The sequence below is a fragment of the Bombyx mori genome, chromosome 16 (assembly GCF_030269925.1).
Source record: "Bombyx mori chromosome 16, ASM3026992v2".
NCBI classification, from domain to species: Eukaryota; Metazoa; Arthropoda; class Insecta; order Lepidoptera; family Bombycidae; genus Bombyx; species Bombyx mori.
The window spans coordinates 8,908,319-8,924,212 of record NC_085122.1 but is presented as its reverse complement, the minus strand read 5'-3'; the positions used below and the strand labels follow the sequence as shown (position 1 = coordinate 8,924,212).

Sequence of the window (15,894 nt, the reverse complement as noted above, 5' to 3'; positions counted from 1 at the left end):
ACAGGCAGACTATCATACGGGCCACCTGATAGTAAGTAGTTACCGTCGCTCATGGATGTCAGCAATGCCAGCGGCAGAGCCAAGCCGCTACCTACCGCTTAATACTCTCCACAAGCCTCGTTTGAAGAAGGACATGTCATAGCGCTCGGGAAACACCGTGGAGGGGAGCTCATTCCAAAGCTGGATGGTATGTGGCAATATGGAGCGTGGTATTATGGAGCAATGAGGTTTAAATTTTCATGAATTTGAGTAGGTAGGCAAAAAACAATACGCGCATAAATAATATTTACAAAGTTATCTGTTATGGGTGAAACTATGGATAGGCCGGTTTTGCATCAAAATTTATTATATTAACTGTGGTATACATAATTATAAGCATGATTATGAAAAATTGTAGGTTAAGCCACTTTTGCGCTGACGGCCTAATTGATACTAATAATAAAATAACCAAATGATACCCACCATCCATATCTAATGCTGAATTAGGAAGAATCCTCGATAAAGCTCGATTTCGGTCATGACTAAACGCTGTTTCTAAGGCCCCTAACCTATCAGTTCCGAATTGGCTATCTAAACCTAGGTTCCATGAGGGCTGATGGGGCGTAACCGGAGTCGCTGCTCTGCCGGCTCCACTACTACTACTCGTTCCGTATCTACCTAAACTCAAATCTATGTCATCTAAAGGTTTTAATTTTATACACAAAGGATGTGATGTCAAAGCCGATAGAAGTGGATTTGTATAGATCCCAGTTCCGTACGCATTCGTTCCTGTCAAACTAGTATTCAACGCTCCGAGCTGAGGTCCACCAGTCAAACTGTTCAAAGTATTTCCCAAGGTTCCAGTAAGTGTTGATTGTATCCCGCTTAACGTGTTCGTCAGTCCCGGCAAATTTGTCTGTGCGCTGTTCAAATTTGTTAATCCTGTGCCCGCTATTGTACCCGTCATACCTGGTCCGGTAAGCGTTCCGCCTAAATTCAGGCTTGACACATTCCCAGTTATATTCTGAAGGTTGCTCTGTAAGCCAGCCAGAGTGCTGGTTATTTGACCGATGCTATTTACTAGGGGCGCTGTCACTGGATTAGTAAATGTGACTTGATGAGTGTTTGTCAATCCGTATGTGTTAGCGGAATATGTTGAGGCTTGATTGGCATACGTAGGGTTGTGAGCGCTCATCGAGTAGCCAACGGAATTCGAACTAGGGGCGCTAAATTGGTTTGCTCCATGGAATGCGGACAGCGTCGGCATGGTGTTGCTTTGAGAAATGGCTACATGACCAGCTGTATTTCCATAAATATGAGGCAGAGGCGACGGTGTCGGCGAATGGAACTCTCCAAGTGCCTGGGTCGATCCACTTGGTTGTATCGCTAAAATTGAACAGAAATATTATGTAGAATGTTTCAATTAAGTACACCCCTTATAAACCAGAACATTAAATGCCTTATGCCATTGATGGTAGGACCACTTATGACTCCGCGCGGGTAGGTACCACCACCCCGCCTGTTTCTGCCGTAAAACAGTAATGCGTTTCGGTTTGAAGGGTGAGGCAGCCGTTGTTACTATACTTGAGACCTTCGAACTTATATATCAAGGTGGGTGGCGCATTTACGTTGTAGATGTCTATGGGCTCCAGTAACCACTTAACACCGGCCTGTGAGCTCGTCCACCCATCTAAGCAATAAATAATACCATGTGTAGTAGTAGTAGATCTTGGCTGTTCTAATTCAGCTAGAATACGATTATCCTGTTCAATTTTCGCCATAATTCGTTCTATTTCATATCCAGGCTGTGTACATTGAGTCCAAGTCGCCGATGTCGTAGTGCCGCGGGCTCGCAGCGCTGTCGACAGTTCCAGTTGAAGTTCCTCACAGCGCACTGTCTCCAAAGCTGCCTGTAGCATATGAAACGTATAAATTAGATTTTTTATAATTTTCATTGGCACACATCACTAGGGCAGCGTAGAATCGGTCGTTCTAGATTATATTCCTAGATTGGTATTCCTCAACTGGTGGCAGGACCTCTTGGGAGTCCGCACGGGTAGGTACCACTACCCCGCCTGTTTCCGCCGTGAAGCAGTAATGCGTTTCGGTTCGAAGGGTGGGGTAGCCGTTGTAACTATACTGAGACCTTAGAACTTATATCTCGAGGTTGGTGGCGCATTTACGTTGTGGATGTCTATGGGATCCAGTAACCACTTAACATCAAGTGGGCTGTGAGGTCGTCCATCCATCTGAGCAATAAAAATTAAAAAAAAATTGTGCGAGCTTATACCGGTATATAGCTGATACTCTGGACTCATGTCTCAAGGAAGCTGGATGACGGCATTACGGATCATGATCTCATTGCTTCTTTAAAAAAAAATTGTACCTGCCTACACGATTTGAGGACATAGTCACACCAGCACGAGGACATAGGTCGTCTTCAATCTTCTGGCGCTACCGCAAACCACAACCACCACAGTGTTAGGTATTTATAAGTACATAATACAAGTTCCACATAAATTATAATAAAGTCTGCTGTCGTGTAGGCTTAGTTGCTACGCATATCCGATGATGTTGATCGTATTCTATTAAATCTCGATAAAGATGTTTAAAACTAATCTAATTACTTCTGGAAATAGATAATAGTATCTCAGATATAATTAACTGAATTTATTTTAACTTAATAATAATTTTAAATAATTGTTCAATTGACTCGGTTGACTTCACTCGTCTAGTGACGTCGATCGCACCACCATTCCGTTGTGGTGGGGCGATCAGACAATATATATTCAAGCACACCGAGGTAGCATTCATTCTCGACAGAGAGTTGAAAGTGTAAGCACGATCACTGTAAATTACTCTGTAAGTGCAAAGTGGAAATAAATACAAGCTGTTTGTGTAAAGTGACGCATTATTGAATTCCTGCTGACCTAAGCCCTTTAACAGTGAATGAGAAACGCCTTGGAACCCGAGATTGAAAGTTCAACTATATTGCAACAATAGCTATTCGAGCTATTCAAATCGAAACACATAATTATATCGCGATTCACGAAAAAAAGTTAAAAATAAGCGGTTCACAAATCGACCTTATTTAATAATAATAATATTAATATAACTCTTTATTTGACACCACATGTACAGAGTAAGCATATAACACAAATAATAGACGGTGACATAAATTGGCGGCCTCATCGCTGCAAGCGATCTCTTCCAGGCAACCTTGCAGGGAGAGGAATAAGCAAACTAGCATGGACGGTGCTATATCATAATAAACTTACATAAAATATAGGTATATACTTATATACACATGTGAAAAATAAATACAATATAGGATAGACTTACATACGGTTAAATACAAATAAATGCTAAAACTGTGCAAGTAAATACAAAATAAGTAGCAAGTTATACAGTTATAGCGGTAGGCGGCGGCTTGGCTCTGCCCCTGGCATTGCTGAAGTCCATGGGCGATGGTAACCACTCACCATCAGTTGAAATGAAGTTTAATTATTAAATTTACACGTCACTCACTTTTTTCTCGAGCTCCCTAGCTCTGGATTGTAGTTGTTCGATATTATGGGCGTCTAAGGGCAAAGTTTGCGCCGAACGTAGCTGGGCAAGTGCGTCGGCATGTGCTCTCTCCGCGTCGGCCCTGGCACGCTCGGCTTGACGCAAGCGTCTCGACAGTGAGTCTGTGTCGGTGCCTCCGGTCGTGGCCATGGCGCCTGCTCCATAACCGCTCATTTCCTGATGGACAACATACATAATATTTATTTTTAAATAATCTCTTCTTTTTTTTTAAGAGATTTTATGACCCGGTAACTAAGACCTTTAAGTCATGTCTTATTTTTATTTGTATGAATCCTATTTTTATGAAAAATTATAATATGGAATGAAATGAAATGAAATGCAGATGATTAATTTAAGACCTTAATCAACTGAGATGAAATTAAATGAAATGGGATGAGATGATATGAGATGAAATATAATCTTAGTAAAATGGTGGTCATTTACTGAGATTTTTTCAGTGGACTTTTTGGAGGATCCCGAGAAGTCACGTCCAGCGACTTTGTTTCGTTTTCCCACATTTGCGCACTTTCACAGATATTAAACAGTTAATAAACCACCGTTATTACACATTTAAACCTGAAGAAACACTAAATAAACAAAATAAAACAAATCACACAACTTCACTCCTCGCGTTCCCGCCAAAAAGTCCTTATATAATCTCTCAAATGAATTGAAGGCATTAGTAGATGAAAGGGTTAAGTACCATTTTTAAGATTTTTGAGTTTTTTTACATTGAATGAAAGTGTTATGTGCCTATAAATCATATTAGACCTTTAAGCTCCGGGTTTAAAGGCTATTTTTAGAAACTACATGTGATGAAGGAGTTATGTACGAAGAAAAAGTACAAGTAACCAAAGTTTGTTGCCCGTTTTCTCTAAATTAACAAATTGTATCATATCCCCTTCATCAACTCATGTCTTCAATTATAAAATCTACTTAGCTAAATCGATTTATAGGCTAGATTTTTAAGGTTTAGATCCCAAATTCGTGTTCATTAATATCGATCTCACGTATATGTACGAACCACAATGAACACTAATCAACATTTTTATCTATGACTAGTCGAAAAGCGTTGATGTATCTGATCTAATATTGTATACAGGTCGCCCCCTCATAATAACAAACAGGTCGATAACTAATCGCTCGACCACAAATACTGATAGAAAACTATAATCGAAATTCCATGAGTAAAATTGTTAGATCTGTGTTAAGTTATGGTACATTATGACCCTTAGCGTTCTTAATGTGGTTCTAAAATTCATTGAGATCTTCAAATGCGATTTTGAATGTAATCAAAACTATTTTTACTACTTAAGCCGTAGTACGTACGTGAACAAAAAATATAAAGAATTTATAACATTGGAATGATAAAATATAAATAACTAGCTTTTGCCCGCGACTCTGTCCGCGTGAAATAGTTACTTTGGCATAACGCTAAATTTTACACACCTACTTTATTTACGTAGAAATTGAAAATATAGAATGTTTTTGAGTTATAGAATGTTAACGAGCTATTTAAGCCCCTATTTTGAAACATTCTTTATTGGTGCTCCACTTGTATTGGTCTTACCGTGATGTTATATAGCCTATAACCTTCCTCAATAAATGGACTATCTAACACTGAAAGAATTTTTAAAATCGGACCAGTAGTTCCTGAGATTAGCGCGTTCAAACAAACAAACTCTTCAGCTATATAATATTAAAAAAAGTATAAATAAGAATAATAATAAAGTATAGATATAGATTTAAATTTTGGAATGATAAAATAAAAATAATTAATACTCTTTCAAACTGTAAAAATAGCTTCAATGGTTATCATACGAACGCGAAAAACGAAGAAAACATTACTATTGTGAGTTATCATGGTGTGAAGTCTCTATCTAGTATACAAATACATATTATATATCCGTGGTCTGAGTTGTTAATATTCGTTCGGTTGTCTGTTTGTTTATGAAAAAAACCTCAACTTACATAGCTGAAGGCAGACTGGAAATAAGAAAACAGAAATAAATCGCTCAGACAAGACGTTTCATAAGTAAATAAATGTACAGAAAATATCCATACACAAAGCGTACATATGTCAGACCTTGGTGGAATTATTATATCAACGTCGCCGCCCAGTCTGGCTGCCATGAGAGGAGTGCGATGACCCGATTTCTAGATGCTTCAAACAGGGCCACACAATCGATGTAGGCTGTTTCACTACAACCAACACTCCATAAATTTATTTATTTTTATGTACTCGCAGAAAACATACTAAAAAATAATGTCAGCAGAGTCGTTTTTAATTGAAACATATTTTAATAATATGAGTGTTAAAACGATTTTCAATATATTAATTGATAACTCCATTGTGGATTTACATAAAATCACAGAGATTAACCATTAAAAAAAATTAAATTTATATTCATATCGGCTTAGAATGTTTTTGTAGTTGCGGACATAACTAAAACTACTTTTAATATGTTTACGGTTTAATCTCGTGTCTTTTAGTGTCATTCTATAAGTGCGACATTTTGAATCACGAACGCGTAATGATACCGATCGCCCCTACCACGAAAACTGCAGAGTACTAGTAAAAGTAGTTTTAATTATGACTAAGTTATCTCACTGCCTTTCGGAATCCGCACCCCTAATCAAGACACGAGCTACGCCTTCTGTCTCGCTCTGAGCACTGGTTCTCCAGACGCCATGGCGACTCGGCTAGACGTCCCGAATGGGCTCACTGACCTGCGAAAACGTCCTTGCCGGGAAACTTCGAAGAATTTGATTCTCGAATCGAAAAAAGTAAATTCGGAGCAAAACCAATTGAACATAATTTGTTATTTATCTATTTGTTTATTTTAGATAAAAAGATAAGTTACTGATTTTATGAAAAATCATTTATCATTTAAACTGCATAATTAAAATTATAGTCATATAGGGGGTAACCACCTGCATGATCACGGTATCCCCTACGCCAGGTAAATGTGACTTAGCAAGATAAATATGAGAAGGTCTATCAACTGTGTAACATCTCGTCACCGCGATTCGGGAATTGTTGAATTTACGAGCAGCGACATCTGTTGAGAACAAACTAAATAGAAAAAATCTTACGTTACGGACGTTTTTTGTTGGTTAGAGTATCCCTCCGCATCGTTCCACAAGGAACTTCGTTCCAAAAACCTACTTTAACAAGCACAGGGCAAACAATCAAGTCAAAACATTTCAGTAAAGAAAGGGGGCTAAAGTATAATGCATGATACATAATAACCCAATTAAGGTAGTAGCTTTGTTACGGCGGCTGACGACCACCTTTCATCCGGTCTAGTGGAAAAATCGTTTGAAGTCCACAAAGGTCACGTGAAGTAGTCGAGCCCTACCTTTATACGTTTCTTTCTTGTTTGCACTAATTTTTAAAGGGCATTCTGTTCACAAACTCGATGACTTACGTACTAATTAAGGTGTTGAATTCGTGCTTACAGTAAAAGGGAGCTTTTGGATTCTTTTGCGAGAGTCTTTTTGCGAATGATCCTATCTTGATTTTTATTTGAATCTTGTTTGTACAGTGTTAATATAGTCGTTCATAATGGTTTTTGTTGTGAAACTTGTACAGTATTTGTTGGCAATTCATGAAATTAATTGGTTTTGGGATATGAGTGTTGGTGGTTGTTGTTATGCCAATTATTTTAACAAATAAATTTATTATATAGCAATAGTCACTTCGTGTGTAGACAAGGTCTACTTAGTTTTGAAAATGATTGGCTAATCTCGCAGATGATCTCCAAGCCGTCGAAGCAGTTGAGGCGATTTTCTCGGTACTCAGATGCTCGTGGAATGAAGCATGAAGAAAGGGCCTCATCCTTCGTGATCTATTGCGAAGAACAGTAAGCACGGTTTCAGTAACGCTTCGGTAAGGAGTTGAAGTTTGGTATTATAATTTTTTTAGTAGACTTATATTCAGTTACGGAGCGAAGACTTGGACACTGCAAAAGACCGTCAGAAACCACATAGACGCCTTCGAAATGTGGTGCTGGAGGAAATTGTTGCAGACTCCATGGCCTGCTTTTCTACCAATATGTTAATCCTACAAGAACTTAACATTAAAACTAGACTTTCCGCCATATGCCTTCGCAGAGTACTGGAGTCCTTTCTTTGGACATATTGCTCGAAAAGCGGGTCACAATGTCAAACAGCTGATGGTGACAGGAAAGATAGAGAGAAATGTCCCAGAAGACGCAGTCCCACCAGATGGTCGGACCAAATCCAAATATGAAGCTCCACGATGCTCTCCCCGAAGCCAAGGATCGCAACAGATGGTGGGTAATCGTACCCAAGAGAATGACGTAGCGAGGGAGTCACGACCCTCAGCATGAGGAAAGCGACGCGAGGAGGAAGAGGAGGTAAAAAAATTTTTTATTCATAAAGCCGCTTGCTAATTTAATAAAATTCTTACGACAAGGCAGTTGTGTAATTTCCGGTCACGACGTGACCTATACCTATAGAAAATATTGGCTCGAGTAAGCTTTTTCGTGCCAAGTACCGTTGAACACAAATAGGCACGATCCATACATGTACGAGGATAATAATATGTTGATTTATAGTGGATCTATCCTGATGTTTTTGCGATTCGTACACTGATTAAAAATACTTTTACAGTTTTATCTGATGTTCGTTTTATTGAATTAATACGTTTTATTTAAGAAATTTATATGGACACGGATAAGCCAAGTAGGATAATTGCAGCCGGGGGCCAGAGGAGGGGTTTAGCTCTGACTCCTGTATTAGTCCCCGATAGCAGTTCAGGGGAACCAGAGTAGTTGAGGCCGCCCGGCGCACTACCTGCTCCGCCAAGGCCAGCGGTCGGAGAACCGGGGTAAATTACCCCAAATGGGGTAAAATTAAATTTTGGGGGGTAAAAATGAAGCTTTTGTGAGTAAAAAGTATATATTGAAGTGGAACTTCTTTAGAATCGATGTGATTTCAAACTCGATGAAACGAAATGAAACTCCTCAACTGTATAGTACATAATATATCACTACTCGTATTATTGCCGTTATGTATTACTAGGTATTACGTTGATAAATTGAATAAATGATGTTTAAATTAAATTTTTAGTTATTGTTTTCTTTTCAAAATTATCATGGTGGCTACAATATGAAAGATGCTAAAATGAAGCGATTTCGTTTATTTTTGTTCTTCGCCATGGGGTAATATCAACTTACACAATAATATTTTGGGGTAATAATTAAAGAAGTTCCCCGACCGCTCGCCTAGGCGGTCGTGGTACCAAGATGGCCGACGGAGAGTCATCAATGTTCCTCGAGGAGTCCGTCAGCCAGGAATTCTTAGGGGTGAGCTGTTCATATCTGGCTGTAATATTGACCGCACCGGAACCCCCCTTTCTCTCCCGGGTTGTCTCGGGCAAAAATCAGACGCTTGAGTGAAATGGCGGAGATAATCAATTAGTGGGCGACCGCTACCATCTTAGTACCTGGGCTCTCACAGTCTGATTTAATTGGAATTTCATCTTCATTCAATCATCTTCATTATGTTACACACATCATACATTACATCATAATACACGTATCTTATAATCTATTGAAAGAAAGAAGAGTGAATATAGAAGGCAGAATAATTTATTACCTATCTCAGTCGATCTGATTAGGCCTTTAATCTATACTTAATATTATAAAGAGGAAATATTTGTTTGTTTGTTTGTTTCGAATAGGCTCCGAAACTACTGGACCGATTTGAAAAATTCTTTTTCCATTAGAAGCCGACATTGTCCCTGATGAACATAGGCTACTTTTTTTATTTTTTATTTTATTTTAATTTTTTGGTTTCATGTGTGTTTTAATGTTTCCGAAGCGAAGCGAGGGCGGGTCGCTAGTTGAGAATATAGAGAAGAATATAGAATACCACTACATAGTATAAAACAAAGTCGCTTTCTCTGTCCCTATATCCCTATGTATGCTTAAATCTTTAAAACTACGCAACGGATTTAGATGCGCTTTTTTTAATAGATAGAGTGATTGAAAAGGAAGGTTTATATGTATAATAACATCCATTAAATAGTGGAGAAATTAATAATAAATTACAGTTTCCGAAGCGAAGCGAGGGCGGGTCGCTAGTACATAATAAACCAGAAAATTAGTTTTAAATAACATTAGTGCAGAACAATTTTACATGCGTACGTATCTTGTGGCATATTTATAATAGTGAAAGTGCTTGATTGTGACATTTCTATTAGAAAGACATATACAGAGGAATGTTCTGACATGGTGCGGTTAAATATCAGTGGAAGTTCATTTTTCCATTATTAATTTTCTCCTAATTTTATTGTGAACGTCCAAAAAAATAAAATGAAATTCGAGATAATGGCTTTAAATCCGTCAAATACTCTATTAAGACGTCATTGATCAACTCCCGAAGCACGTTCTGGGATGTTCGTTCCGTCCCTTAGGTTAACGAATGAATTTTATATGAGGCCCTTAACGACGCTATTATCCAGGAGTCTAATAATAATAATGATAGGCTAAGTTTACCGAAGCGATAGCGTATTATGAGCATGATTATTAGCACCACCATCATGTTTGTTTTCGCTGCAAAACTGTCATGCGTTCCGGTTTGGGCTTTGACCTCATAACTGAAGGGGAGCAGTGGTATTAACGTTGTGAAGTCAATACGTTCCAGTAATCAATCAATATCAAGTGCATCATACACTTGTACAACTGTTGGGTTTACCTGCAGACAATTTCAATCGTTGTCGGCGCAGATACAAGACTGTATAGACTAGAATTTAAAACGTCGCGCTTAATATAGAACAGGCTAAAACCTATTTTAAACATTCAATAAATTTATTTATTTAAACAAATGTGCAATCTAAATAAAGCCAAATCTTAGATTCCTAGCCGCTAGGTTGAACAAGAAAAAGAAAAGTTGAATGCAAAAAGGAGTCCACGGTGACGTGAAGCCAATGAGAACACATTCAGGTCACGTAGTACTCACCGGAATTCATATTTTCGAACAAAAATACTTTAAGTCAGAGCACAATATTAAGTTTTTACCTACAAAATTCCCGTTTAGTATACAGAAAGTTAAGGTGATTTTTCCAAACAAAATTATTTTCTATCAATTAAAATATGCACCCACAGTATCGATCGGTTTTAGCGGAGTGGGACTCCTTCAAGGCCCTTCTTGAAGAGGTCAGGTGTGCGGGAGCCAAAAAAACTATTCAATGGCATTTTGTTTGTCAAGAAATTGTCCAAGCTTTGGAAAATGTAGAAATCTGGTGAGTTTAGTGAATGGCCAACCTGAAACACTTTCAAACCTAGCCTTTTTGCTCTGAGGCCGTCTGTTGTATAGGGACAGCGGGGAAGAACGATTAATCAAGGCTGAGCGAAGATTCGCGAGTTTTTCGATTATTGCGACCAGTTCCTCACAGTACAGTGATTAGCAGTGATACTGGTGCCATTTGATGAGAAGCTATGATGAAATATACCGACATTAGACTACTAAACAGTGACTTTGACTCTTTTAGGATTAACTTTCCGTTTGGGACATTCAATGCCTTGGTGCAGAACTTGAGATATGAGTTCTAAGGTGTCAGTATAGTTACAACGGCTGCCCCACCCTTCAAACCGAAACGCATTACTGCTTCACGGCAGAAGTAGGCAGCGTGGTGGTACCTAACCGTGCGGACTCACAAGAGGTTCTACCACCAGTACTTAATTACGCAAATTATAATTTTGCGGGTTTGATATTTAAATGTTAATAAAAAAAATACAGAATTCTATTTTAGAATTCAGTCATATGTTTATTGATTAGTTTTTAGTTTTTACTACTATCTTATATATATTTATTACAATATGGACATTATAAAAACTCGAGTAATCATGGAATAGGAGTTCCGCAATGCCGCGCAAACGGCTCATAATATTAATGTCGTGTACGGAGTGAATAACTACTATGTACAAACGAAAGCATGATTCCGACACGGAAATTTTGATAAAATAAAATAAAACCCGTGGTTGCACGAAAAGTAAAGTCAACAGCGACGAATTTAAGGGGCTAGGGGAAGCTGACGATACTCAATATTCAACGTTAGCATCGACACCAGTCGTCGTGGCCTAAAGGATAAGACGTCCGGTGCATTCGTATCTAGCGATGCAACGGTGTTCGAATCCCGCAGGCGGGTACCAATTTTTCTAATGAAATACGTACTTAACAAATGCTCATGATTGACTTCCACGGTGAAAGAATAACATCGTGTAATAAAAATCAAACCCGCAAAATTATAATTTGCGTAATTACTGGTGGCAGGACCTCTTGTGAGTCCGCACGGGTAGGTACCACCGCGCTGCCTATTTCTGCCGTGAAGCAGTAATGCGTTTCGGTTTGAAGGTTGGGGTAGCCGTTGTAACTATATTGAGACCTTGGTACTCATGTCTCGGGGTGGGTGGCGGCATTTACATTGTAGATGTCTATGAGCTCCAGTAACCACGTAACACCAGATGAGCTAGTTCATCCATCTGAGCAATAAATAAATAAAACGTTACGTTGGTTTAAGATGGTTTTTTTACACGCTCGCCCTGGACTTTTCCCTACATGATAAAGAATATTAAGCGTAAACTGACTAAGCGATCATTAAGAGCTGTGGTCAAAAACAAAGCACTAATTCATTGGACCGGTTACTGTACACGCAGCCCGGCGCAACCCGCGTCTTCCGCCTCTGAATATTTCAGCATTTTGAGCATCGCCTCCCTCGTACAATGACCGTTTTTATACACCACCCCTTCCCGTGCTGGCTTCACGTGCAGATCGCTGATATGAATATATACCAATAATATTATAAAGCCGAATAGTTTGTTTGTTTGAACGCGCTAATATCAGAAACTACTGGTCCGATTTGAAAAATTCTTTCAGTGTTAGATAGCCCATTTATTGAGGTAGGCTACAGGCTATATAACATCACGGTAAGACCAATACAAGTGGAGCAGCAATAAAGAATTTTTCAAAAAAGGGAGCTTAAATAGCTCCGAAACATTCTATAATTCAAATGTATTTTCACTGTCTACGTAAATGAAGTGGGGGCAAAATTTAGCGTTATGCCAAAGTATAATAACTATTCCACGCTGACGGAGTCGCGGGCAAAAGCTAGTGAATAAATAAACTTGTTTTTTCACGTTCTTTAGGCTTTGTCAAAGTTAACGTCGCCGCGATTTCTGGTAATGTGCTTTACATGCGCAAGCAAAGGCCGCCTCCGTTTAAGTGTTAAGAATTTACGTGTACTAGAGGTCGCGCAGTAGTCGAAATTCGACTATAATTAATTGGAATTGTAAGTTTGTACACTATTATGATTGTATTTTATACTTCTATAATCACATATTTCGCCAAGACTACTCTAAAAAAATATATTAATAAAAACAAACAATATTTAATCTATTCTCAATTTGACAACAGACGTCAAGAACAAAAGTTTGACAATAAATAGTATGCATGCGTGTGCGCGTCAAATACATGGTATGTAGTGTGTGTAATGTTTTCTTTATTGATTTAATGTATCTTTTATGCATTATTTAAAAAATATTAGCATTGTGCACTTCTTCTCTATATTCTCTATAAGTGTGGAAAATTTTATACTCCTCCGTCCGCGCAATTTTCGTAAAAAGGGATACAAAGTTTTTGCTTCACGTATTAATATATAGATAATTGCCGCTCGGGGTGTTTGAAGCTGGTATTTGTGTATAAAGATTATAAACACGTAATTTCTATGTTATTTTTTAATGTCAAAAATGTTTAAGCAAAAGCAATTGTTACCACCGGGTAAGACATCTGGTGAGTCCGCACGGGTAGGTACCATAACCCTGCTTATTTCTGTCGTGAAACAGTAATGCGTTTTTGTTTGAATAGTAGGGCAGCCGTTGTACTGTAAAAACTGAGACCTTAGAACTCATATCTCAAGGTGGGTGGGGGCATTTACGTTGTTGAACGGCGGCATTTACGGTTGGACGAGCTCACGGCCCATCTGATGTTAAGTGGCTAGCGGAGCCCATAGACATCTACAATGTAAATGCCACCACCTACCTTGAGATATGTGTTCTAAGGTCTCAGTATAGTTACAACGGCTGCTCCACCCTTCAAACCGAAACGCATTACTGCTTCATGGCAGATATAGGCAGGGTGGTGGTACTTACCCGAATGGACTCACAAAATGTCCTACCACCAGTACTTAAGCAAATTATTATTTTGCTGGTTCGATTTTTATTACACGCCCCTTCTTGTAGTAATGGACAAACACGTGATACAATAGAGAGATGCCTCAAAGCCAATGCCTCTGTAGATCGTGAGACGTTTAAAAATCAACGGCATCTTGGAAAATGGTTATTCTACTTACCTTACGAACAGTAACACATAGCAATATAGTATAATCAATTATCAGTGTAATTTTAATCTAGTTATCATTATGTATCACACTACAGACACAACAAACACACACACACACACACACACACACACACACACACACACACACACACACGCACGCACGCACGCACGCACGCACGCACGCACGCACGCACGCACGCACGCACGCACGCACGCACGCACGCACGCACGCACGCACGCACGCACGCACGCACGCACACGCACACGCACACGCACACGCACACGCACACGCACACGCACACGCACACACACACACAATGCACAGATTACCCATCAAAATATTTAGAACATAAATAATCTAGTTTTTTTTATTATTTACACCCCTTATCGCCGCTTATTAATATTTCTACTACAAAGTAGTTATAAAAAAAAGTCGTGAAAGTAACCGCTTAAAAATAAATCTTTAAAATAAGCGCAAAGTAGAGCAAGTACTATTAAAAAATATTAACCTAGTAAGTAAATGAGCAGTAACTCACGCTTCGCTACGTGGAAAATATAAATTGATTTCTTTGTAAATTTCCCCGTAACTAATTAAGCCCTGATATTCTTAGCTATGGCTCTATTTTTGTACTTTTGTTCCAGGAGCTACGTCAGTAATTTAAACATATACTTATGTTATAACAAGACACAAGAGTTGTCTGTATCATTTTGACCAAAATTTTATTGTTCTACCAGTATTAGGTTTTTTTATTGCTTAGATAGGTGGACGAGCTCACGGCCCACCTGGTGTTAAGTGGTTACCGGAGCCCATACATCTAGAACGTTAATTCCGCCACTCACTTGAAGATATGAGATCTAAGGTCTCTATATAGTTACAACGGTTGCCCCACCTTTCAAACCGAAACGCAATACTGCTTCACGGCAGAAATAGGCAGGGTGGTGGTACCTACCCGCGTAAACTCACAAGACGTCCTACCACCAGTAATTACGCAAATTATAATTTTGCGGGTTTGATTTTATATTACACGATGTTATTCCTTCACCGTGGAAAATAGGTATATAAAACCGTATTGAAATTTATTTGGATTTAAACTATAATTAATATGCGTCAAGCAAATCCTACAGTGTTCCTCGGACACGTTGCCAGGAAAGGTGAAGATAATCTAGAAAAAACCGGTGATTACTGGTAATATGGAAGAAAAAGAATACGCGGTCCCATCCCAATGCGTTGCTCAGACCAGATCGACACCACCCTTTGTGCAACTAACAGTCTACGATGTTTCCCGAGCAGTCGAAGACAGGAAGAAGTGGCACAACATTATGAAAAGTTTGGGGACGGAGGTGGTCGCGACCCTCAAACATTACGAGTGCGACTGGAGGAAGAGGATAATTTACATTAAAACAAATCTTTCTGTCCAACTGGCCGTTCCAGAAATTTGTCGAAATCGGCCCATGAACTTAGTCGATCTACGAGCTTATTCGTGACACAGAAAGTAGAATTGTTTGTTTTTTGTTAATTCCATCTAAACTTCGACAAAATAAAATCATTAACAGCGTTATAGTTGAAAATTATCTATGAAGCTTATACTAAGTTTATGTGGGTGTGTATTTGTAGTAGTTTGCTATGAAATATTCACGTACATATCTCACAGAGGCTGAAACATTCCAGTTAAATTCATCAGGTCATTTACGGCAATTAGGCGATATTCTGGTATGAAAATCTACAGCTTTATTTATCGCAAAACAACAATTAAACGTGTAAACCTTATTAGGAGCATCCTTGCTAATATCATTACAAAAATAGACAGAAAAACGACAATGTGATTGATCAATCCACATCCGAACACAATTTTATGTTGTTGACAGGCGCAGAGATTGACCAAAAACGCGCCCTGTTTCTGCTCGTAATGACCTTAAAACTACTAGTACAAGCACTTACATATGCCCCATTAGACTACACTGTAACACGCTACAGTCAAG

The 15,894-nt window shown here is 38.7% G+C and overlaps 1 protein-coding gene across 13 annotated transcripts in view; it reads right to left on the bottom strand.

The window, feature by feature from the left end:
• The window catches only part of LOC101746770 (peripheral-type benzodiazepine receptor-associated protein 1), a 31,911-nt gene that overhangs the window by 15,375 nt on the left and 642 nt on the right, over positions 1-15,894 (bottom strand). For 11 of the 13 annotated variants that reach the window (XM_038016443.2, XM_038016438.2, XM_021349811.3 and 8 more), the window contains exons 2-4: positions 3,508-3,723; positions 1,688-1,889; positions 463-1,365 (exon numbers count right to left, since the gene is read on the bottom strand). In XM_038016443.2, the coding sequence (XP_037872371.1) occupies positions 463-1,365; positions 1,688-1,889; positions 3,508-3,720 (1,318 nt within the window). In that variant the 5' untranslated portion in view covers positions 3,721-3,723. The remainder of the gene's footprint in view (positions 1-462; positions 1,366-1,687; positions 1,890-3,507; positions 3,724-15,894) is intronic. The other 2 variants (XM_038016442.2, XM_062673022.1) reach the window with 1 other exon arrangement.